The sequence below is a fragment of the Pongo pygmaeus genome, chromosome 13 (genome assembly GCF_028885625.2).
Source record: "Pongo pygmaeus isolate AG05252 chromosome 13, NHGRI_mPonPyg2-v2.0_pri, whole genome shotgun sequence".
In the NCBI taxonomy this organism is placed as follows: Eukaryota; Metazoa; Chordata; class Mammalia; order Primates; family Hominidae; genus Pongo; species Pongo pygmaeus.
In genome coordinates this window covers 23772889-23798499 of record NC_072386.2, presented here as the reverse complement: position 1 = coordinate 23798499, position 25611 = coordinate 23772889, and the positions used below count along the sequence as shown (strand labels likewise).

The window sequence follows — 25611 nt, the reverse complement described above, 5'->3', positions numbered from 1 at the left end:
TCACTTTCTATTGTCCCAAGCAGCTATTTCATAAATCTGCCTCATAATTAACCAGCTCTGTTCTTCATAATCTTTAAATGAATAAATAGGCAGATCCTTTTTAGCTAGATGCAAAAAACTACTTCACTTCGCACTTCCTGCTCCAACCCTCCGAACCTGTCTCCTTTCTGCAGGCCCAGTTATCATTCTTCATGACACAGGCCAATCCTGATCCTATTCCACAATAGGAAACTTCACATGTCCTTAGAACTTCAACTTAATAAACAGTAACACAGTTTGCTGCAGGACTTTGTATAAAAAGGAGTAGTGGCCGGACGCCGTGGCCCACACCTGCAATCCCAGCACTTTGGGAGGCCAACGCAGGCGGATCACTTAAAGTCAGAAGTTTGAGACCAGCCTGGTCAACAACGGTGAAATCCCATCTCAATATAAAAATCAGCCGGGCATGGCGGCAGGCACCTGTAGTCCCAGCTACTCAGAAGGCCGAGGCAGGAGAATCACTTGAACCCAAGAGGTGGAGGTTGCAGTGAGCTGGGATTGTACCACTGCATTCCAGCCTGGGCAACAGACAGACGCTGTCTCAAAAAATAAAAATAAAAAAAAAAAAATAAATCAGTAGTAATGGAAAAAGCCTACCTATATCATTTATTCACATTAACTCATTTACCATTATACCTTCATGTAATTTTACAGCTGAAAGGACTCCAGAGTTCATTTGGTCCACGAACTTCCTTTCAAAAGTACTGAGAATTTAGTCATAGTCATTTTGTGCCTAGACTAAGTTCACAGGGCAAGCCAAGATCCAGAGTCAGATATCTTGATTTTCAGTTCAGTACTTTTCTTACTAAATTACATTATTATCTACATTTTTTAAAAAATTGAGGCAGAGTCTCACTGTCACCCACACTGGGAGGCTGAGACTGGCAGATCACTTGAGGTCAGGAGTTCGGGTCCAGCCTGGCCAACATAGTGAAACCCCGTCTCTACTAAAAATACAAAAATTAGCCATGCTGAGACAGGAGAATCGCTTGAACCAGAGAGGCAGATGTTGCAGTGAGCTGAGACTGGGCCACTGCACTCCAGCCTGGGCAACAGAGAGAGTCTCTGTCTCAAAAATTAATTAATTAATTAAACATAAAAAAGGAGTAGCCATGGAAAAAGCCTACCTATATCGTTTATTCGCCTGAACTCATTTATCATTATACCTTCATACAATTTTACAGCTGAAAGGACTCCAGAGCTCATTTGGTCCACGGACTTCCTTTCAAAGGTACTGAAAATTTAGTCATAGTCATTTTGTGCCTAGACTTAATTCTCAGGGCTATCAAAGATCCCGAGTCAGATTTCTTGATTTTCAGTTCAGTACTTTTCTTACTAAATTACACTATTATCTACACTTTTTTTTTAAAATTGAGGCAGAGTCTCACTCTGTCACTCAGGCTGGAGTGCAGTGGCGTGATCTCGGCTCACTGCAACCTCCATCTCCCAGGCTCAAGTGATTCTTCTGCTGCAGCCTCCAGAGTAGCTGGGATTACAGGCGCATGCCAACACGACCAGCTAATTTTTGTATTTTTACTAGAGATAGGGTTTCGCTATGTTGGCCAGGCTGGTGTATAACTCCTGACCTCAGGCGATCTGCCCAACTCAGCCTCCAAAAGTGGTGGTATTACAGGTGTGAGCCACCACGCCTGGCTATTATCTACATATTTTGAGTGATAGTTAAATATTCTCTGAATATTAATTCTATTGTATAGCTTTCTTTTTGAAAATATAAAGGAATCTAAAACTTAATTACTTAAACTGTAATTTTTCATTGTTCCCTCATAATGAAGTAACATAATATTTAGCGTAATTAAAAAACAAAACAAAAAAGCAGATTCATCTTTATGGTAGTTTGTCTTTTTTTTTTTTTTAATACGGAGTTTCGCTCTGTCACCCAGACTGCAGTACAGTGGCATGATTTTGGGTCACTGCAACCTCCACCTCCTGGGCTCCAGGGGTTCTCCCGCCTCAGCTTCCTGAGTAGCTGGGATTACAGGGGCCTACCACCACACCTGCCTCATTTTTGTATTTTTAGTAGAGACAGGGTTTCACTATGTTGGCCAGGCTGGTCTTGAACTCCTGACCTCAACTGATCCGCCTGCCTCAGCCTCCCAAAGTGCTGGGATTACAGGCATAAGAATCTGCACCCAGCCTAAAAAGCTTTTTCAAGAAATAGAATGTATTAGCAGGCTTGGTGGGGTGACATGCACCTGTAGTCCCAGCTACTTGGGAGGCTGAGGCAGGAAGACTGCTTGAGCCCAGGAGTTTGAGGCTGCAGTGAGCTATGATGGCACCACTGCACTCCAGCCTGTGTAACAGAGCAAGACCCTGTCTTTTAAAAAAAATAAAACTAAAAGTTACTTTTATTCAATTCCACCATAATTTTTAATAACTGAAAAGACTTGAAGGTCTTCATGCCCAAAACAATAAACATTATACTGAATTAAAGATAAACATTTCCAATTTTCCTTAACTTTTGTCTTAGCCTATCATAAAAAGCCCTACAAGTGATTCAAACTGTTGGACCTAAATAAATGTAATAAGGTTTTAGTAAGGAACAGATAATCATTTTGACCATACTAAAACATACCAAATCGATTTTAACCACACAATAAATTCATTAAAATAGCCCAATAAATTTCATGACTAGAAACTTCCATATTTATGAAAAAATGGTTTTATTTCAGTTCCTAGAGGAACCAGTACTTAAATGGAATTGCTTAATATTTAACTGACAAAGAGCTCATCCTGAGTCCTGTCTCAAATATATTTGGTACTTGAAATTTAACCTAAGTAAATAAAAACATGAAGAATGAAAACTCTGGACTTACCATCTCAGATTCTGAGCCTATTAAAACATAAAAAGGAAGCATTTTCAGTTAACAGCACATTTAAACGCAAAGGTATTTATATGATTTTTACTGCACAAACACACTGATTAAGCAAGCCAATTCTCCATACCTTTCAACTAAAGAAAAGTGGGTTCATTTTGCCTCCTGAATTCATTTTAGACTCCTTAGTAATTTTTTTTTTTGAGACAGAGACTCGTTCTGTCGCCTGGGCTGGAGTGCAGTGGCGTGATCTCAGCTCACTGCAACCTCCGCCTCCCAGGTTCAAGGGATTCTCCTGCCTCAGCCTCCCGACTACCTGGGGCTACAGGCACGCACCACCACGCCCGGCTAATTTTTGTATTTTCTTAGCAGAGATAGGGTTTCACCATGTTGCCCAAGATGGTCTCAGTCTCCTGACCTCGTGATCCGCCCGCCTCAGCCTCCCAAAATGCTGGGATTACAGGTGTGAGCCACTGTGCCCAGCCTAGACTCCTTAGTAGTTTCTTACCGATATGCCATACCAGCTAATCCACCCAAATCTCCTTTTCAACCTAAGAAGCTAGGCAAAAAACAGTATATTTTTGAAAGTCTACATTTAAGGAAACATGTACTACTTAAAATAAATTATAGCCTTCCTTCCTTCCCTCCCTCCCTCCCTCCTTTCTTTCCTTCTTTCTTTTCTTTTCTTTTCTTCTCCCTCTGTTGCCAAGCCTGGACTGTACTGCCGTGATCTTCGCTAGCTGCAACCTCCCTGCCTCAGGCTCCCGTGATTCTCCTGCCTCAGCCTGCCGAGTGCCTGGGATTGCAGGCTGGAGTGCACTGGCGTGATCTCGGATTACAACCTCCACCTCCCAGCCGCCTGCCTTGGCCTCCCAAAGTGCTAAGATGACAGCCTCTGCCCGGCCGCCACCCCGTCTGGGAGGTGAGGAGCGCCTCTGCCCGGCCGCCACCCCGTCTGGGAGGTGAGGAGCACCTCTGCCTGGCGGCCGCCCCGTCTAATATGTGAGGAGCGCCTCTGCCTGGCTGCCCTGTCTGGGAACTGAGGAGCGCCTCTGCCCAGCAGCCGCCCCATCTGGGAAGTGGGGAGCGTCTCTGCCCGGCTGCCCCATCTGGGAAGTGGGGAGCGCCTCTGCCCGGCCTCCCCATCTGGGAGGTGAAGAGCACCTCTGCCCGGCCACCCCGTCTGGGAGGTGAGGAGCGCCTCTGCCCGGCCGCCCCGTCTGGGAGGTGAGGAGCGTCTCTGCCCGGCCGCCACCCTGTCTGGGAGATGTACCCAACAGCTCCGAAGAGACAGCGACCATTGAGAACGGGCCATGAGGACGATGGCGGTTTTGTCGAAAAGAAAAGGGGGAAAGTGGGGAAAAGAAAGAGAGATCAGATTGTTACTGTGTCTGTGTAGAAAGAAGTAGACATAGGAGACTCCATTTTGTTCTGTACTAAGAAAAAATTCTTCTGCTTTGGGATGCTGTTAATCTATAACCTTACCCCCAACCCCGTGCCCTCTGAAACATGTGCTGTGTCAACTCAGGGTTAAATGGATTAAGGGCGGTGCAAGACGTGCTTTGTTAAACAGATGCTTGAAGGCAGCATGCTTGTTAAGAGTCATCACCACTCCCTAATCTCAAGTACCCAGGGACACAAACACTGCGGAAGGCCGCAGGGACTTCTGCCTAGGAAAACCAGAGACCTTTGTTCACGTGTTTATCTGCTGACCTTCTCTCCACTATTATCCTATGACCCTGCCACATCCCCCTCTCCGAGAAACACCCAAGAATGATCAACAAATACAATTAAAAAAAAAAAAATACAAACTAGCCAGGCATGGTAGCACATGACTGTAGTCCCAGCTACTTAGGAGGCTGAGTTGGGAGGATCGTTTGAGCCCAGGATTTGAAGGTTGCAGTGACCTAAGGTCGCGCCACTGCACTTCAGCCTGGGTGACAGAGCAAGACCTCGTCTCAAAAAATAAACAAAATGAGCTGTCGCTTCTGTAATCCTAGCACTATGGGAGGCTGAGGCAGGAAGACTGTCTGAGGCCAAGAGTTCAAGTCCAGCCTGGGCAACATAGCAAAACTTTGTCTCTACAAAGAAAACTTAAAAAAAAAAAAAAAAAGGCTGGGTGTAGTCCCAGCTACTTTGGAGACTGAGGTGGGAGGATCACTTGAGCCCAGAAGTTCAAGGCTGCAGTGAGCTATGATTGTGCCACTGTTCTTTGGCCTGGGTGACAGAGACTATATCTCAAAATAAATTTAAAAATGAAAAAAAAAAATAGTATAAAAGATAAAAATGAACAGCCAGATGAAGACGTACATAAGGAAAATTTAAAATTGTGCGTGTTTATCGTAACATGTTTTGAAAAAAAATAAAATAAAATAAAATAAATTATAAAGGTAAAAACAAATTTGTTTAAACCAAAAAATTTCAAATGTTTACTTCTTTTTAAATTGAAATACCATGGGAGATCTACATACCATTCTGAGCTTCTTGACACCTTTTAATCCAGTCACTGAAATTAGCATCTGCACCTAGAAAGAAAAACCTATCACATCACTCATCTGCATAACCTATTAATCAGCAAATACTTATTAAATACCTACTGCATCCCAGGCACTGTTCTAGGCACTGGGGAGTCAGCAGTGAATAAAACCTGTCTTAACAGAACTTATGGCAAACTGTTATAGCTATAAACATATCAATAGTTTAACATTTAGTTCTTCATCCTGAAACATTTTGATTTTTTTTAAATTAATTTTATCTACAGTTGACCTCACTAATTTCATAGATATAAATAATGTACATTTCCCTCAATCCCTCTGCCCTTAGAGAAGTTTCCTCACCCACACAACAAAGTCAGATCTAAATCAGACTCCCAAAATGCCATTAGTTAGGGTGGGGAGGAGGCTTGGTAACTGGGAGCTGAGTTGAGGTCCATAAGCCTTTCCCAGCCCCAGCTTGCTCTTCAATGCGGCTACCTATTCAGTCCACTATTCTCTCAGTGGCTTTATCTGTTCCCATCCCTTTCCTACCAACACCAAGAAGCATCTTTAAATTCTGTGAAGTTTTCTCATATATCCAAGTTACATGGGGGTCAAGAGGCTACAGGTAATAAATTATATACTTACAGATAATAGTGTAAATGTATGCATAAACAAATTATTCATTTCTGGAGACACAGAACAATGATTACATTTATACACAGTGCATAGTGAAATACATTAAAAACATTGAAAGTACTCTAAATAAAAGCCTACTAATTCAAGTTAACTCCAGCCAAGAGTAATCTGGAAATTTTAAATTAAAAAATCTCTTAAAACAAAATTTTCTAATTTACTAATTTATAAAAGAAATACAACTACATGGGCCTTAATAAAAATTTTAAATATACTCTCTCACTCACACTATATTTTAGGGAAGAGGGTTTGAATAACTATTATTTTAAATAATCGGTAACTAAAACCAAGCAGTCTATCACACAAAGAGGGGAAAAGGTAATATTCTGAGTTATAAATTTTTTACCCTGTCTGATAAAAATAGAAGCCTAAAAGTTTAACTTACATTTTTCCTGGATTTAAATTTAAAGATAAATTTGTTTTTTAGTGAAATATCCTCAATAGCAATTTTACCAAAGAGGCCTTCTTCTGAAGGCCACCTCTGAAGTAATTAGAGAATAAATTTCAATGGCATGATATTAAGATATTATTCGGCTGGACGCAGTGGCTCACGTCTGTAATCCCAGCACTTTGGGAGGCTGAGGCGGGTGGATCACGAAGTCAGGAGTTTGAGACCAGCCTGGCCAACATGGTGAAACCCCCATCTCTACTAAAGATAAAAAAATTAACTGGGTGTGGTGGCACACACCTGTAATCCCAGCTTCTCTGGAGGCTGAGGCAGGAGAATCACTTGAACCCAGGAAGCAGAGGTTGCAGTGAGCCGAGAATGCACCATTGCACTCCAGGCTGGGAGACAGGGCGAGACTCTGTCTCAAAAAAAAAAAAAAGAAAAAGAAAGAAAAAGAGAAAGAAAGGAAAAAAGGAAGGAAAGGAAGGACAGAAAATGAAAGAAAGGAAAGAAAGAAAGAAAACTCAAGAAAAGAATTTAGGGGCCAAGTGCAGTGGCTCATGTCTGTAATGCCAGCGCTTTGGGAGGCCAAGACAGTAGGATCATTTGAGGCCAGGAGTTCAGAGACCAGTCTGGGCAATGTAGCAAGACCTCATCTCTACACAAAAATGTTTAATGAATTAGCTTAGTGTGATGGCACATGCCTGTATTCCCAGCTACTCAGGAGGCAGAGGCAGAAGGACAGCTTGAGCCCGGGAATTCAAGGCTGCAGTGAACTATGATGGTGCCATTGCGCTCAAGTCTGGGTGAAAGAGTAAGGCTCTGTGCCCCCAGGTCCAAAAAGAAGAAAAAAAAAGAAAGGAATTTAGGCAGGAAACTTTTCTATTGCTCTTAAAAGTAATAAGGCCCAGAAATGCAGAGGATGAGGTCAGGCATTAAGGCTCACGCCTGTAACCCCAACACTTTGGGAAGCTGAGGCAGGTGGATCACTTTAGCCCAGGAGTTCAAGACCAGCCTTTGTAACAGGGTGAAACCCTGTCTCTGAGAAAAAAAAAGCAAAATTTCGTCAGATGTGGTGGCACGTGCCTATAGCCCCAGTGACTTGGGGGGCTGGGGTGGGTGAATCACTTGAGCTCAGGAGGCGGAGGTTGCAGTGACCCAAGATCACACCACTGCATTCCAGCCTGGGCAACAGAGTGAGACCTTGTCTCAAAAAAAAGAAAATGTAGAGGATGGTATGACTCATGTTTTTTCAGGGGTTTCAAGTATGTATCAAGGAACTAGATAACTTGACTCTGGAATTTGCTAGGAGTGTAGATATGCTGTCTTCCTGACTGAATAGCCCTATTATTCACATACCAAAACTGAAACTGGGATAAGCAAATTTGACAATAAACCTTGTCACCCAGACCTTTCCTTTCCTAATCTGTAGCTTCCATTTGTGTAATCAGGCCTAAAATCCCTTTTTTGAGTAGGTATACAGCAGAAAAGCAAACATTCAAAGCAGTACAGAGCAAGAATTTAATATATAACACGTAAGAGCAGAGTTTCTTAACTCAGCACTAACGACATTTTGAACCAGATACTTCTCTGTTGGGCAGGACTGTCCTGGCCATTATGGGCTGTTTCGTAGCACCTCCCTGGTTTATACTCATTAGATGTCAGTAACTCATCCCCCATCCACCACTCATGATAATCAAAAATCTCTTCAAACATTGCCTTAAGTTTCCAAGGAAACAACTGTTTCCAGTTAAGAACCACTGCTTTACAGAATTGTGATAAAACTCTATCATAACATAAAGATAAAATAATAGTACAAGTAGGATTATGTAGTCTACAATTTTCTGGGATTACTCACAACCTCTGTCTTAGTATTTGTCCAATTTTAAAATTCTTGCTCTCACAATTCCTATATATGTCTAAATATCCACAATGCTGTGATAATTTTCATATATTCCCCTCAAAAATATAACATTAAAAACTAACAATACTCTCAAAACTCTGGGTTTCTTCTGTACTCTCTCATAATTTATCCAAATGTACACTTCACTTCTCCATAAAAACCTTATTGTTAAGATTTCCCATCTCAGCATTCTTAACTTAAAATGAACAGACTTCTGACCAAGAAGGCAAATTAAACTTTCATTTCTCCATTAGAAAAAACAAAGCCAGGCCAGGCGCCGGTGGCTCACACCTGTAATCCCAGCACTTTGGGAGGCCGAGGCGGGTGGATCACGAGGTCAAGAGATCGAGACCATCCTGGCCAACATTGTGAAACCCCACCTCTACTAAAAATACAAAAATTAGCTGGGCCTGGTGGCACACGCCTGTAGTCCCAGCTACTCGGGAGGCTGAGGCAGGAGAATCACTTGAACCCAGGAGGCGGAGGTTGCAGTGAGCCGAGATCACGCCACTGCACTCCAGCCTGGGTGACAGTGCGAGACTCTGTCTCAAAAAATAAAATAAAATAAAATAAACAAAAGAAAAGAAAAAAAAAAGCCAGACTAAATATAGAGAGCATGTTAAGTGTTTCCATATAGTTTTTTACTTCTAATGGTAAGTTTATCTGTGGTTTAAATGCTAAAAGGCTAATTTAACCAATTTTAAGTGATCTCATATCTGTAATCAATATGAAATGTAATTAAGGTAAGAAAAACAGGTATTGGGTTTCTGTAATTAACTTGAGATTAACAATAACAAAATTCAGCTTTGGTATTTAAGACAGAAATGGGTTAAGTTTATAAAACCATAATTTAATACTTACTAATTTTTGTCCTTCTATAAAAGTTTCTAGAGCAGCAGCATAGTTTTTTTAATGGTATTCACATATTCTGCATGAACATATTTAAAACAAATTAACACACACACAAGATCTGGAAAATAGCCTTCTTTCTAAATAAAAACACCTTAGTATTTTCTATTGTTGAAAGAAAAAATTTATTTTAAGTATATGTTAGTAAGCCAAGAGACTTTCTAAAATACTGTTAACATCTAGTACAATTTCCAGTAAAATTCAATTTTAGAACTTACTTCAGAAGGAATTTCACTTTAATTTTACGTACTTGCTTATTCCAAAATATATACAAAGGAATTAAAGCAGTTTCTTACTTAAAGAATAAAGTTAACTTATTAACAGAAACAAGATGGGATATAAAGCACATAGATACAGAGCTTTCACACCATTAAATGTAGCCTATTCAGCTTGGCTGAAGAACAGGATGTCCCCTAGTCAGTTAAATATGGTAAATTCCAAATTTTAAATAAAAAAAGAATGTGAAATTCGTCAGTTTCATCTATACCTTGCAGTTATTTCAATCATCGCTATTTTTAAATATATTAAGTATAGATCTCCATCACATACTATGGTTAACAAAACAACTATAACTTTATATTTAACATTGAATCATATCTCTGCTATAAATACAGAATTTTACTACTTTTAAAGCTTACACTGAACTCATTCAACAAATTACACATCTCCTATTTACAGTCCAAGCTCAACAAAAACAGTAGCTATTGCATACCCTTTTCTCAGCACAGCAGTGGAATTATTTGGATTGAATTCGCGAGACTTCTTTGCATCAGCAACAGCAACTATGTAGAAAAGGATGGGTTTTTGGCTGGGCATGGTAGCTCACGCATGTAATCCCAGCACTTTGGGAGGCCGAGGCAGGTGGATCACGAGGTCAAGAAATCGAGACCAGCCTGGCTAACACAGTGAAACCCTGTCTCTATTAAAAAAAAAAAATTAAAAATTAGCCGGATCTGGTGGCACACGCCTGTAGTCCCAGCTACTCAGGAGGCTGAGGCAGGAGAATCGCTTGAACCTGGGAGGCAGAGGTTGCAGTGAGCCAAGATTGTGCCACTGTACTCCAGCCTGCGCAACAGAGCGAGACTCCGTCTCAAAAAAAAAAAAGAAAAAAAGAAAAAGATGTTTTTTTGTCAGTTATTTACAGATTCTAGCAAATACACACAGAATACGGATCAGTTTTAGATTTCTAAGTTTTCGAGTTAATAGAAACGCCAAATGGTTTTAAATTAGGAAAAGCTAATCCAACACAGAATTCAAATAAATATTACTCTTGTACCTTCCTTTTGGCTTAACATTTAGCTTCCTTCTTAAAGCTCTCTTCGGTCAGTGAATAAAGCTGTGTGACAAAATTCATCTCCTTTACTCATTAGCATCATTTATGTAATTTGGCTGGGTGCAGTGGCTCCCGCCTATAATCCCAGCACCCAGCACTCTGAGGCTGAGGTGGGCGGATCACCTGTGGTCAGGAGTTTGAGACCAGCCTGGCCAACATGGTGAAACCCCCTCTGCTAAAAATACAAAATTAGCCAGGCATGGTGGCATGCACCTGTAGTCCCAGCTACCTGGGAAGTTGAAGCAGGAGAATCACTTGAACCTAGGAGGCAGAGGCTACAGTGAGATGAGATTGTGCCACTGCACTCCAGCCTAGGCAATAAGAGCAAAACTCCATCAAAAAAAAAAAAAGATATTCAGTTTTTCCCTATCCAGATTCTTCATCAGAATAATTTTTTAAGTTACACAGTACAGGAATACATTATTTTTTAATATAGATAGGGTCTTGCTATGTTGTCCAGGCTAGACTCGAACTCTTGGGCTCGTGTGATCCTCCCGCTTTGGCCTCCCAAAGTGCTGGGATTACAGGCGTGAGCCACCATGCCACATTCTTTTTTATAAAAAAATACAAAGAAGAGCACGTCATTTTAATACTCTGTCAAATAGTAAATGTGACACCATTCTTTATCAGCCTACTCAATAACTATGAATGAAACCTATATACATTATCCACCCACTGAAGGAAAAAGAGACATCCATAAAATTTAAATAGGTGTTGCTCAACATGTCTGTCGCACTTGAGCTACTTTACCTTGTATGAAAGACCAACTCAAAAATCCTCAAAGACAACCTTTATTTTATTTGATTAATTGGTCATGGGTAAAATGTATAAGTAACTTATTAAAAAGGGGCAATATACTTTATAAGAAAAATTACCACAGTAATTCCCAAGAAGAATGTGACAATAAGCTCTTTAACGATAATATTGTGCATCATCTGGTTTCTGTTCCCAAGCCTTGGTCAGCTCCTACAAAAACAAACATGTTGAGTGTCAGTAAGTTTTTTAAAAGCCATCAAATTCTAATTAAAACATAATTTTTAAACAAATAACTTATTATCAGAAACTATTTGGAGGAAAGATAACAGGGACGTAATCTTGGAGTTTTTCCTCGTAAGAGGAGCTCCCCGGTTTCTCGCGGTCCTGCTAAAATGCTGTCAACCTGGCGCTCCACCAGAGGCCCGTTGGCTTCTCGGGAGGCGACCGAGGGAGCTCAGAGGGCCGGGAGGCTTTTACAAGAAGCGAAACAACGACCTCAGGGGTGGCTGGGAACAGCCTGGAATCAGCTGGAGGACATCAGCAGGACTGAGGAAAGGGGGGAGAGGGCGGAACGCGGCGAACAGCCGCGCTCCAGGGCTGAGGCGGGGTCCCAGCGAGCGGGCGGCTGGGAAACAACGGCGCGAGCGTGACATGGGCCGGAGGCGTCGCGGCGGCGCGGAGGAAGTGGCTGCCGTGGGGCGGGGGCCGCACCGAGGGAGTTGGGAGGCGTGCGGCGTCCGCGAGCGCGCTGGCGGGGACTCGGCCTAAGGAGAGGGGCCTGGGGGCCATGGTCCCTGGCGGCCGGGGGCGGGGGCAGGCGGCGGCCGCTACCCTGGGGTCGCGTGCTCGGCCGCGCACCTCCCCACCTAGCTCCCCGCTCGCCCGCCCCTTCCCGGCCCGCCAGCCCACGGGTGCCGCCGCACTCACCGGCTCCAGCGCACCGCAACAATCCCAGCGCTCAACTGCCGCAGCCGCCTCGGCGGGCGCCCTCCCCGCCTCCGCCGCCGGGCACCGCCCGGCACCGCCCCGCGCCGCCCCCCTGCTCGCGCCCGCCCAGGGACCGGCGCGCTGTTCCGTCCTCCAGCTCCGCCGCAGAGCTCGGCGAAGCCGACACTCCCTGACCGTGCTGCGTCTGTCTGTCCCGCGGGTCTGGAGATCTTCAAACGACGGAACACCAGCTTTGCCCTTCTGAGGGTTTCCATCCCTTGGCATTCTGCCTGCGCCCCTCAGCCGGGCCCCGGGCTAACCTCTCCACTGTGTCTCATCCAGAAGAAGCTTTTCCTTGGGAGGAGTCACAGAATGTTTTGGTCTAATGGACCTCAAGGCCCCTCATGCGTCCACACCCCCATGGCACACTCGAATCCCCTTGATGGCTAAAAACACCAGCTTTGAAATTTGTCAGAACGAGTTCCAGTCCCAGTACCACCACTTACAAACTGTAACCTCGGGTGAGGTACCTGACCTCCTATACCCGGTGCCCACATTTGTAACACCAGGATGGGGAACAACAGTCCCCACATCAAAGGGTGTTGACGGGATGAAATCACACAATATAGGTGAGACCCTCAGCAGGTTCCTGGTACACAGTAAGCACTCAATAAATTTTCACCCCACCACCAGCAACTCAGCAGGAAGATTCCGCAAAAGCAGCCAGCTATTTCTCTTTTTTTTTTTTTTTTTTTTTTTTTTGAGACAGAGTCTCGCTCTGTCGCCCAGGCGGGAGTGCAGTGGCGCGATCTCTGCTCACTGCAACCTCCGCCTCCCAGGTTCACGCCATTCTCCTGCCTCAGCCTCTCGAGTAGCTGGAACTACCGGCGACCGCCACCACGCCCGGCTAATTTTTTTGTATTTTTAGTAGAGACGGGGTTTCACCATGTTAGCCAGGATGGTGTCGATCTCCTGACCTCATGATATGCCCACCTCGGCCTCCCAAAGTGCTGGGATTACAGGCATGAGCCACCGTGCCCGGCCTGCAGCCAGCTATTTCCAGAGGACTGAATTCCTTGGTCCGGGCAGCTCTCACCAGTGAGAAAATGTGTCTAAACTTCCACTCTCAGAGCCCAAATTCCATGCCTTGGAGCCACAGAGATCAAACGTCTAATCTCTCTTGGACCTTTGACTTTTCAGATACTTTACTTCTATCACCTCTGCCCAAGGTCTTCTCATTCCACATCAGTGTCTCCCGTTCCTTCCATTGTTCCTCCTCTGCCCTGGTTTTGAGGGTCTTTATCCCTCTCATGTAAATGGTAGATTTGTCTGTGATTTCTTTAGAATACGTCACCCAAGACTGAATCAAATGTTTGTGGTATCATCAGAGCAAAGCAGGACTATAGCTTCCTCCTTTTGGGACCTATCGCTTTGCACTCGTGTGATAAAGTTCTTGGCACCCATACTGTTGACTCACATTGGGCTTGCAGTCAACCAGAACCTCCGCGTCTTTTTAATAAGTGCTCCGCCAGAGCACTTAGATCTACCCCTTCTTGTGCTTCTCAGCCAACTTTGCTTCAGGTCAGCTGAGGATAGACCTTGGGCCCCTCACCTTCTAAATTTCTCAAGATATATGGAAAAGAGGAATAGGGGTTGGAAGCTGGCATAACACAATCTTTAAACCAAGTGCATTTGAAAAAAGCCCAGGGTGGCAGGGTGTGGTGGCTCACACCTGTAATCCCATCACTTTGGGAAGCCAAGGCAGGTGGATCATTTGAGGTCAGGAGTTCAAGACCAGCCTGACCAACATGGCGAAACCCCATCTCTACTAAAAATATAAAAATTAGCTGGGCATGGTGGCACGCACCTGTAGTCCCAGCTACTCAGGAGGCTGAGGCAGGAGAATCGCTTGAACCCAGGAGGCGGAGGTTGCAGTAAGCCAAGATCATGCCACTGAACTCCAGCCTGGGCAACAGAGGGAGACTCCATCTCCAAAAAAAAAAAAGAAGAAGAAACGAAAAAAGGCCGGGGTTTGTGTCTAAAGACTATGGTACTGAGAGAAAAACAAATATACAGACACACACAAATGAATGTGATCACAACTGTGAAAAAAAACTGCACACACAAAAGACTACAGGGAAATATGTAATTGATTATGTTGTTTTCTCTCAGTGATAAGATGGGGTGGTTTCTTCTTTGTACTTTTGTATTAATTTCTTACGGTGTTTGTATTACTTTTATAATCAAGAACTTTGTTTTAAAAAATAAATCAGAAAAAAGAATTTAAAAAATCAGAGAGATGGAATAACTAGAAAAAAACTGAAAACAAAGTTAAAAGATAACAGAATAAGGGGAAAACTATTTGCAATACACAAAAGACAAAGGATTTGTCTATAAAGGACTCTTAACAAATCAATAATAAAAAGAATGAATATGTAATCTCAGCATTTTGGGAGGCCAAGCCTGGCATATCATGAGGTCAGGAGTTCAAGACCAGTCTGACCAACATGGTGAAACCTCGTCTCTACTAAAAATACAAAAATTAGGTGTGGTGGCGCACACCTGTAATCTCAGCTACTCAGGAGGCTGACGCAGGAGAATCGCCTGAACCCAGGAGGCAGAGGTTGCAGTGAGCCGAGATTGCACCACTGCATTCCAGCCTGGGTGACAGAGTGAAACTTTGTCTCAAAAAAAAAAAAAAAAAAACAAAGAGAGAAAGAAAATTTAGAATCAGCTAAATGCCCACCAATGGGGGAATGGCTAACTAAAATGTAGAATATTTATATAATAAAATTCTATAGAGAATTTAAATGAAGCATGGGCAACATAGTGAGACCTCACTTCTACAAAAAGTTTTTAAAAATCAGCCGGGTGTTGTAGCTCCAGCATGTAGTTGCAACTGCTACTCAGGGGGCTGAGGTGGGAGGATCACTTGAGCCTGGGAGGTCAAGGCTGCGATAAGCTGTGATCATGCCACTGCACTCAAGCCTGGGTGACAGAGAAAGACCCTGTCTCCAAAAATAATAATAATAAAAAATAAAAGAAGTGACTTTGATCTGCATGTATCAACATGGATATATCTCAGTCATATTTTTGAATGAAAATAGAAAGTTGCAGAATTATATATCTATATCTGTTATATATAGATAGATGGATACTATCAATATTTAAAAAATTATTCCAATGCAAAACTTCAGTTAATCATGAAAAAACATCAAATAAACCCAAATTGAGGGAATATTCTACAAAATACTTGACGTGTAATCTTCAAAATTGTCAAGGTCGTGAAAGCCAAGGAAAGACTGAGAAACTGTCAGAGATTATCCTATTCACAGATAGGAGACTAAAGAGATCTGATAACTAAATGCAATGTGGTATCCTGGAACACAAAAAGGACATTAGTGAAAAAACTGGTGAAACTGGAATAAGGTCTGTAGTTCTGTTATTAGTATTGTACCAGTGTTAATTTCTTAGTTTTGAACCAGGGTTACATAAATTGTTAACATTAAGAGAAGCTGGGTGAAGGGTATGTTGAAACTTTCTATACTAGCTTTGCAACTCCTCTGTAAATCTAAAATTATTTCAAAATAAAAAGCTAAAACAGAAAAAAAAAAAAAAGAGGATCTCCCCTTCTGCTGCCCCTCCTCCCAAAAGTAGACAATCTAACATAGTATTTCTGTACTGTAAAGCATTTAGGGGTCAGGTATGGTGGCTCATGCCTGTAATCCCAGCACTCTGGGAGACTGAGGCAGGCAGATCACCTGAGGTAAGGAGTTCAAGGCCAGCCTGGCCAATATGGTGAAACCCCACCTTTACTAAAAAAACAAAAATTATCCAGGCACTGTGGCGCATGCCTGCAATCCCAGCTACTTGGGAGGCCGAGGCAGGAGAAATTGCTTGAACCTAGGAGGCGGAAGTTGCAGTGAGCTGAGAACACACCACTGCACTCCAGCCTGGGCGACAAGAGTGAAACTCCGTCTCAAAAAAAAAAAAAAAAAAAAAGCATTTAGTTCCTGACCTACAGAACTCAATAAATGGTAATTATTATCACCTCACATATTCTGAAGAGTTTAATTGATATACATTGACCATTACAGATTTTCTCCTTCTAACTTGGAGAAGATTCAAACATGATATAGAATTTGAAATTCCTAGAAAATGTGAAGCTGTCCAATAAAAAAAGACTAAAAGTTAAATATAGAGCTCAGAGAGGTTAAGACAATTAATACCTACACCATCAAGCTGACCTGGCCCTCTCTTATTCTCTATCAATAGCACACAACTCTAATAAAATGCAATTAAACATTCTGTTCAAAACCCAGATATAATCTAATAGATGGCTATGGCAACTGATCAAGAGTTAACATTAGAGAGATTAAAACTTTTTCACCCTGTGCAGTCACAACATATAGGTGTGGTAGCTGGAAAAATAATGATGTAAGAGATTACACAATTAGGGAGATCAAGGACAGGTGCAGGAACACAGGAACACTTTTATTTTCTGCTAACTACCTACAAACTCTAGGGATTTGGTAGTTTTCTTAAATGGTAAAATTATTTCAATAGCCACATGTGTCACTGACTTTGCCTTAACCTAATAGATAATTCTCACAAAGCAATGAATACAGATGCCCCTCAATTCACCTGGGGTTGCATTCAATCAACAGAAACCCAAAGTGTGGCTCAAACTAAGAGAGCAAAGAAGCTATAAGATGCTACTTCAAGGGCCTCACTTTGTACCTTGCAGGCTGTTAAAAGGAATTTGGACCTTAGGTGTGATGGAAAGCCATGGAAAGTTCATTGTTAGTAGGAGAGAGAAATGGTCCAATTTACTCTTCAAATGTCATTCTGGTTGCTGTATGGTGAATACATTATAACAAATCAGGACTGGAAGCAGAGACTTCTTAGGAAACTAATACATTAAGTCTAGGCCAGAAGAGGATATTAGCCACAGAGGTGATGAAGAGAAATACATGAGCTGGAATATATTAGAGCCAGCAAGACTTGCCAATGTGGGCTAAGAGAAATTGAAGATCACTCCAGGATTTGGGGCTTACTTAAGATCTATACCTGGCATCCAGTAGGCACTCAATGAAAAGTACTGATTTCTCTCCTTGCAGACTTTTTCCGCCTTTTCCCCAATCTCTAATTTGACCACATCTCCTTTGCCACAAAATATAAAAATGTTTGCCTCTCTAGTCTTAATCTTCTCAAAGCCACCAGTCACCCCTTATCAAATCCAACTGATTCCTATCTGACTTGATCTCTCTGTGGCCCCTGACAATAACCAGACCTTTCAGCTTACCATTCTGTTGCTTTTTAAAAACTAATGTTTCCAGGCTGGGCGCAGTGGCTCACACCTGTAATCCCAGCACTTTGGGAGGCCGAGGCAGGTGGATCACCTGAGGTCAGGAGTTCGAGACTCAGCCTGACCAACATGGCGAAACCCCATCTCTACCAAAAATACAAAAATTAGCTGGGCATGGTGGTATATGCCTGTAATCCCAGCTACTTGGGAGGCTGAGGCAGGAGAATCACTTGAACCCAGGAGGCGGAGGTTGCAGGGAGCCAAGATCATGCCATTGTACTCCAGCCTGGGTGACAAGAGTGAAACTCCATCTCAAAAAAAAAAAAAAAACAAAAAAAACACCTAATGTTTCCCTTGGGGTCAGTACTTAGACTTCCTCCCCTTTAGAAACATTCTTTGACTCTTTAAGTGGTGTCGGGGGCTTCACTTATGTCTTGAATCATCCTGATGACTCAAGTCTATCTTGAGAGCCTAGACAGTGCTCCTGTGCAATATCAGCAGTTTTCTCTAGACTTCACCCGAAATGTCCCAGAGGCAATTCATATACGAATATTCAAAATCTATAACTAATTCCTCTCTTCAAACCTATTCCCCCATGCTGAATGCAATCTTCTAAGTGCTATCATCCTAGGTGCTATTTAAGTGAAAGGCACCAATTCCTACTACATTCCCCCAGCCAGAAACTCGGGAGTCATCCCTTATATTCCAATCATCACCAAGTCCAGTGCATTTTACATAAAACAACTCCCCTCCATGCCCACAATCACTGCCCTGCATGCAGATATTCATCTTTGACCTGGTCTGTACCACCATCTTCCTGCTATCCACTATCCCTTGTGTCTCCTCCAATTCATTATCTACTCTGCTTTTAAAGTAGGTTTTGTAATTCAGAAAATTGCATTTCCTTCCTCCAAATTCTTCACAGGTCTCCATGATCATATGATAAAACTGAAAAACATCTGTTGAGATTTAATGCCTTTGATGGCCTGGCCTCTCTCCACTTGCTTAACCTTTATCTCCTAGCACTTGCCTCCTCACATTTTATGTTCTAATACTACCGAACAACTTGTATCATTCCCCAAACAGTTACGTAGTATTTACCATGTGCCTGGCACTGTGCTAAGCATATGATACAGGGTACCTCACTTATCTTCATAATAAACCTTTCAAGTAGGTCCTATTTGTTCCCATTTGACAGATAAGAAGTCTGCTCTGGACTGATGACAGGAACCTTACTGAAGTTACACCGTTATCATGAAACCAGAATTTTGACCCAAGAGTCTCTGACTCCAGAGCCTGGGCTCTTAACCACCACACATACTGGGCCCTGAACGATTCTCAAAATTCACACGTTTTCTCTCCCTACTGAATTTTGCAACCTCCTCTGTAAAGTTTTTAACTCCCTCAGTCAGATTCTATTCTGCTATGCTCTTTTATACACAACCCCATTACAGTAGTTACCTTATATTTTAATGATCTGTTGACTTGTCTTTCCACTAGACTGAAAACTCACTCATTCAAGTTTATTCATCCTTAGATTCCTGATTTCCAGTACAACATTCACCACTTAATGTTCATTCTTTGTTGAATGAATCAAAAATGTGAAACAGCCTATGTGATAAGAATATTCCCCTTTATTCCTAATTGGATGACCTTATATCAAATATACACATTTTAACTCACATGATACCAAGTGACCTGAATCCCAAATGGCTGTTAAAGTAGCCCTTGGGACAATCCAGGAGAAATACACTCACATTCATCATCAAAGTTTCAGCCCTACTTATCATTACCAATTATTTAATAATTTACATTGACCTGTTCATCTTTGTGAGGTCATCTCACAGTTTAAAAAGAACATTTCTTCTTAACACAGCTGGTTCTTATCATGATCATCCTCCCCACACCCAGGGTTTCTGATTCTGGGTCTGTGGTGGGTCCTGAGAATTTGCATTTCTAGGGCCGGGCATGGTGGCTCACACCTGTAATCCTAGCACTTTGGGAGGCTGAGGCAAGTGCTGGGATTACAGGCGTGAGCCACCGCGCCTGGTCCATAAGGACTTTCAATAAGAATCTGCACTTCTAGTGAATTGCCACGTCATGCTGTTACTGCTGGCCCAAGAGCCACACATTAAAAGCCAAGGTACCAGTGCTAACCACATGACTATTCTATCCAGTTCTACTCCTAGGTATATACAATCAAAAGAAAGAAATGCATGTGTTCACCAAAATACACAAAAGAGTACTCACAGGAGCTTTATTTATGCTAGCTAGCAACTAGAAATAAAACAGATGTCCAATTAAATTGTGCTATACTTACATTTATACAACATATATTTATACAATTATACAATGGAATACTACACAGCAATGCAAAAGAACTACTGCTTCACACAATATGGAGGTATACTCATGGAATGATTAAAGCAAAAACAGACAGCCTACATTGAACAAAGCACCTACTGTATGATTCTGTTTATGAGTCGAGAACAAGCAAAATGAACAGATGGTGATGGAGGTCAAAACAGCAGTCAGCAGGACAGTAAGAAGAACTGCTGGCTGGGAAGGAGCATGAAGGAACTTTATGAATGGAAATGCTCTATATCTTGATCTGGGTGGTGTACACATATGTAAAAACTCATCAAACTGTAGACTTAAAATTTGTGTTATTTACATATGTCATATATGCCTCAATAAAAAATTTAAGGCCAGCACGGTCACACCTGTAAACCCAGTAGTTTGGGAAGCCGAGGTAGGCAGATCACCTTAGATCAGGAGTTTGAGACCAGCCTGGCCAACATGGCAAAACCCCATCTCTACTAAAAAGTACAAAAATTAGCCGGGTATGGTGGTGTGCGCCTATAATCCCAGCAACTTGGGAGGCTGAGGCAGGAGAATCGCTTGAACCTGGGAGACGGAGGTTGCAGTGAGACGAGATCGTGCCATTGCACTACAGCCTCGGTGACAGAGTGAAACTCTGTGTCAGAAAAAAAATTAATAAGTAAAATAAGATGGAAAGTGACAACGAAGTTTATTAATATTCTTTAAAAGCAACTTTTTTTTTGGAGACAGAGTCTCACTCTGTCACCCAGGCTGGAGTGCAGGGGCACCATCTCAGCTCACTGCAAACTCCGCTTCCCAGGTTAAAGCGATTCTCCTGCCTCAGCCTCCCGAGTAGCTGGGACAACAGATCCACACCACCACACCCGGCTAATGTTTGTTTTGTATTTTTAGTACAAACAGGGTTTCACCATGTTGGCCAGGTTGGTCTCAAACTCCTAACCTCAAGGGATCCACCCTCTTTGGCCTCCCAAAGAGCTGGGATTACAGACATGAGCCACCGCGCCCAGCCTAAAAGCAACTTTTATATAAACTGGATTTCCAAAGGATGCACTAGCCCTAACATGACAATTAAGAAATGTTAATTCAAAGTAATAGCTATCTAATATAAGGAATTACAGAGAAAAATTTTCACTGCTTCCTGTAACATTATCCCAAAACTGATCCCAGAAGCCTTATTGCTGGTATCTAAAGGTCTATATATTTAGATTCAAAAAACATACCTGGGCCCTAAAAGGCCATACAGGACCTGGCTCCTAGTTTCCTGTCCAACCTTATCTCCTAATCAAATGGGCCCTCTAATAAAAAGGGCCTTTTTGCTGCTCCATACACAGGCTAACTTCATGCCTACTTCAGGATCTCTGCACTGGCTCTTGGTCCTCCCTGGAATGCTCTTTCCCCAGAACTTCTAAGCGAATTCTCTTGCTCCTTCAGGTCTCTGCTCAAATATCACCTTAACAGAGGCTCCAGCACCCTATGGCACATTTCTTATAAAAGCCATAGCTAGAACAGACGCTGTCTTGCCTCAAATTGTTAATGTTACTTATGTTAGATCATAACAACAAGACAGGGTTTCCTTTTTTCTGTGCTTTAAAGCAAAAAAAACGAAAAACAAAAAAAAACGAAAAACAAAACAAAAAAACCTCCTGGTTAAATTCTGTGACTCACAGCATCATTTATCTTTAGTTTAGGCTCTTCTTTATCTCTTATTATTTAACTCTTGCTCTTTTACATTCCTTTACAGCTTTATAGTTTGTCTTCACTGCACACCTAAAACAAGTGATTTCTAGGTTAGCTAAGTATATAACTAAGACTAACCCATAGCAAACAGCGCCTTTGCACACTGCAACTCCTAAAACATTTTTTGAGAATAAACAAATGAGTGAATAATGAACTATGACAAGACATCTGGAAAGTTTCAGGGACGTGAGGGAAAAGGTTTTTGTTCCAGTAGACTGACTTCATACTGACAGTTTTACATAAGAATGGCAACAATGATTGTCAAACGAAAAAATTAATGTTCATCGAGCCCAGAGTCCGCTTTTCTCATCTAGTCATAACTGCCATTAAAAAAAAAAAATCCTTTCAGCCCAACTACAGTTGTCAACCATGCTCCCAAGAAATGGAGGAGGTTTTTCTCAGAAGCTGCAGGAATGCAAGAGTCTGGAAGTGGAAAGGGCAAGACAGGAGTCTGAGATAACGCAAGGAGACTGAGAATCTCAATACTGGGGCGGAGACGCAGCATCCACAGGACCCTGGGTCCCAATCAGGTGCTGCTGGGAGGAGGTGCGTCAGCCAGGGGTGGAGGAAGCAGAAAAGGCTCTCTCACCTCTAACGCCGCCGTGGATTAGAGCATCTGAGAAGCTCTGGAAAAAACCTGTCAGGAAAACAACGACTTCAGCAGGACCCACTAGCCAAGGAAAGGGGAATAAAATAAATAGCAAAGGGAAGGAAAAACAGGCACCTCTGGGATGCTGCAGGTCCTGTTGCAGCCGCCGCCATCCCTCGTAGTCACTGTTGCTTCCGCCAGAGCTGCTACTAGCGCGCTTATCGGCTCCGCCACCGCCCAAGAGGGAAACTTCTGCAGAAACCCCAACCGAGCTTCTGTCCTAAGTAGCCAACGAGCAGCCACGCAGCGTGCTGCTAGCGGGACGGGAGGCTAGGCGCGGGCGCGTGGCCTGCTGGGGCAGTGGAGGACCGAGTCTTCCCAGCCCGCACCCTGGCCCGGGACCCGCGCTCCCAGTCCCCGCCCCTCGCAGCCATGGTTACGGAGGTCCCGGCCGTCACGTTTTCCTTCTCTTCCACCGCGCCCACCGCCGCGGTCACTCCGACCAAGCCTCCAGGAGTAGTAGCTCAGAAGCACTTTTGTAGCATACTGTTACCCCTCAGGAGCTTAGCAGTTAAGGGCGTTTGCATGTCCTTTAGTAACACAAGCTCCGGGCCGGGCGCCGTGGCTCACGCCTCTAATCCCAGCACTTTGGGAGTCCGAAACGGGTAGATCATGAAGTCGGGAGTTCAAGACCAGCCTAGCCAAGATGCTGAAACCCCGTCTACGAAAAATACAAAAATTAGCGGGCCGTGATGGTGGGCGCCTGTAATCCCAGCTACTCGGGAGGCTGAGGCAGGAGAATCGCTTGAACCTGGGAGGCAGAGGTTGCAGTGAGCAGAGATCGCGCCACTGCACCACAGCCTGGGCGACAGACCAAGACTCCTTCTCAATAAATAAGTAAATAAATAAATAAATAAATAAATAACATAAGCTACTTCGAGCTCCGTTTTCCCTAGGTTTTATCATGGCTACCACAGGTAGCCAAGCCCTTTCGTCTCCGTGATGTCACTGGCAGCTGCGTGGTCTTTTCAGGGAACAGAGGGGCGTGGATGGCGCCTCGGTTCCCGCGATCGTTGCGCTGGGAAGGGAAAAGGGCTGGGACTCGCTGGAAGTCGTTCTGAACTAATAGCGCTAAAGGCCTTCTGGTTCCTGGGGAGACGCGCCTGGCGCCCGCGTACTATTCATTCCCTTCCTCATAACTCCACAGCCCAGGCTTTCTTAGTGGGCTTCCTAGACCAAGAAGGAAAACCTTTTCTATCCGAAACCACTGAGGGGCAGAAGGTGGCCTAAAGTGTTCTCAGGGCCGCTTTGTTTCCCACCCCAGTCGGTCAGGCCCTCCATCAGCGCCCTTTGACCCATGCAGATCGGATGGGGAAAGCTGCCAGCGCCTTCCAGGGATGGGGGCAGAGTGGGGAGCTGGAGGGAGTGGTCTTTTTCTAACTTTATACCACTACCAAACTGTGTTAATTCATGTAGCTTTATAATAAGTCTTGAAGTCCTGTGACTTTATTCTCCCAAGATTGCTTTGGCTTATTCTAAGGCCATTGTATTTCTAGGTGAATTTTGGAATTAGCTTGTCAGTTTAAAAAAAAACAAAACTACTGGGATTTGTACTGGTCTTGCGTTGGATCTGTAGATCTGTTTGGGGAAAACTAGTATATTAACAATACTAAGTACTTCAATCCATTAATATCATTCTTTCCCACCATTTATTTAAGTGGCCTCTAATTTCTCCTGGCAATATTTAGTAGATTGTACACATATTTATATCTCAATGTTTGGATCCAAGTTGTGCTTGGATCGATTGCAGTATAGAGATCAAACATATCTTTCATTAGATTTATTCTTGAGCAGTGTTTTAAATGCGATGTTAAATAGCATTTTATTTTTTTATATTCTCGTTTGTTGTAAGAATATAGAAATGCTGTTGATTTTTACATATCGATGTTATATTCAAGCATCTTGCTAAGTTCCCTTATTATTTGTAAGAGAGTCCAAAAGACTCTACAGAGTCTTTTGGAATTTATGTGATTACAATCTTGCAATCTATGAATAGAGATGGTTTAACTTTCCTGTAATCTTTATGCCTTTTAGTTTTGTTGCTGGCTAGTATGTCCACCATTGAATAGAAATAGTGATAATGGGCTTCCTTGTCTTGGTTGTAAAATCAAGAGGAAAGCATTCAATATCAAGTGCTTTTTCTGCCTTTATTGAAATGTTCATATGTATTTTTAATGATAAGATGTTACTGTTATAATAATTTTAAAATAATATTTTAATAATAATGTTGCAATGTAACCAATTACATTGGTTAATTTTCAAATGTTATCTAAATGGCCAATTGTCCTTCCGGATCCCCATTGATTCCGATTGGGATGGCACTATAGGAGAGACAGAACCAGTGAAGGAAACATAATGTTTATTCAGGAGTTACATACAGGGGTGGTCCAGTGGTGGTGGGCTGGCCTGGAGAAACGCTACCGTTTGTATAAAAAAAGAAAAGCATGTAGTCCATATAGCATTTTCACTTAGAAGCCTCCTTCTAGCAATCTCCATTTAACCCAAAATAAAGGGCCTTGATCACCTGTACAGCCTGTGTTCCAAGGGATGGGGCAGGGGGATGGCTGTCCTTCATAGATAAGTAGTGAATCTCAGTGTTGCCTACTCCTGGATTCCTTAGCCTGGGACTCCAAACACACTTAGAAGAGGGTTATTCTCAGGTGTGCTCCATTTATGGCTCAGCCATACACCAAGGTGTATACACCAACCCCTGCCATGCACCAATATGCATATAAATATGAATAGCCTCTGAAAGGGCAAATTCCTAGATTGACCTATAGGCCCACATGAAAAGTTCTATATTAATAGCTATGTCATGGCTGGGCATAGTGGCTCATGCCTGTAATCTCAACACTTTGGGAGGTCGAGGTGGGTGGATCCCTTGAGGCCAGGAGTTGGAGACCAGCCTGGGCAACATGACAAAACCCCATCTCTACTAAAAATACAAAAATTACCTGGGCTTGGTGGTGTGCACCTATAATCCCAGCTACTAAGGAGGCCAAGGCACAGGAAACACTTGAACCTGCGAGGCAGAGGTTGCAGTGAGAGAGATGGCACCACTGCACTACAGCCTGGGCAACAGAGTCAGACCCTGTCTCAAAAAAAAAAAAAAAAAAAGCTGTATCATGGACATTGAAATTATAATGAGATACCAAAACTACCACCAGAATGACTTAAATTAAAAGGATTTCCAATACCAAGCATTGACAAGGATATGGAGCATTTTTTAGAGAGAATGACCAAGGAGTTGGCTACAGTCAGGTGCTGCAGAATCAGATCTGTGGACCTTAATGTGCACCTGGTGAAATAAATAAC

At 42.9% G+C, this 25611-nt stretch overlaps 1 protein-coding gene across 11 annotated transcripts in view; it reads right to left on the bottom strand.

Annotated features, from left to right (window-relative positions):
• Nucleotides 1–22608, bottom strand: part of NOL6 (nucleolar protein 6) — a 61853-nt gene extending 39245 nt beyond the window's left edge. The window contains exons 1-5 of one of the 11 annotated variants that reach the window (XM_054502838.2): nucleotides 11452–11542; nucleotides 9956–10025; nucleotides 9196–9262; nucleotides 5345–5398; nucleotides 2874–2890 (exon numbers count right to left, since the gene is read on the bottom strand). In XM_054502838.2, coding sequence (XP_054358813.1) covers nucleotides 2874–2876 — 3 coding nt within the window. In that variant the 5' untranslated portion in view covers nucleotides 2877–2890; nucleotides 5345–5398; nucleotides 9196–9262; nucleotides 9956–10025; nucleotides 11452–11542. Of the gene's footprint in view, nucleotides 1–2873; nucleotides 2891–5326; nucleotides 5413–5995; nucleotides 6037–9195; nucleotides 9263–9955; nucleotides 10026–11451; nucleotides 11543–12259; nucleotides 12365–22371 lie in introns of those variants that run through there. The other 10 variants (XM_054502835.2, XM_063650223.1, XM_054502828.2 and 7 more) reach the window with 10 other exon arrangements.
• Between the last annotated feature and the right edge of the window lie 3003 nt (nucleotides 22609–25611).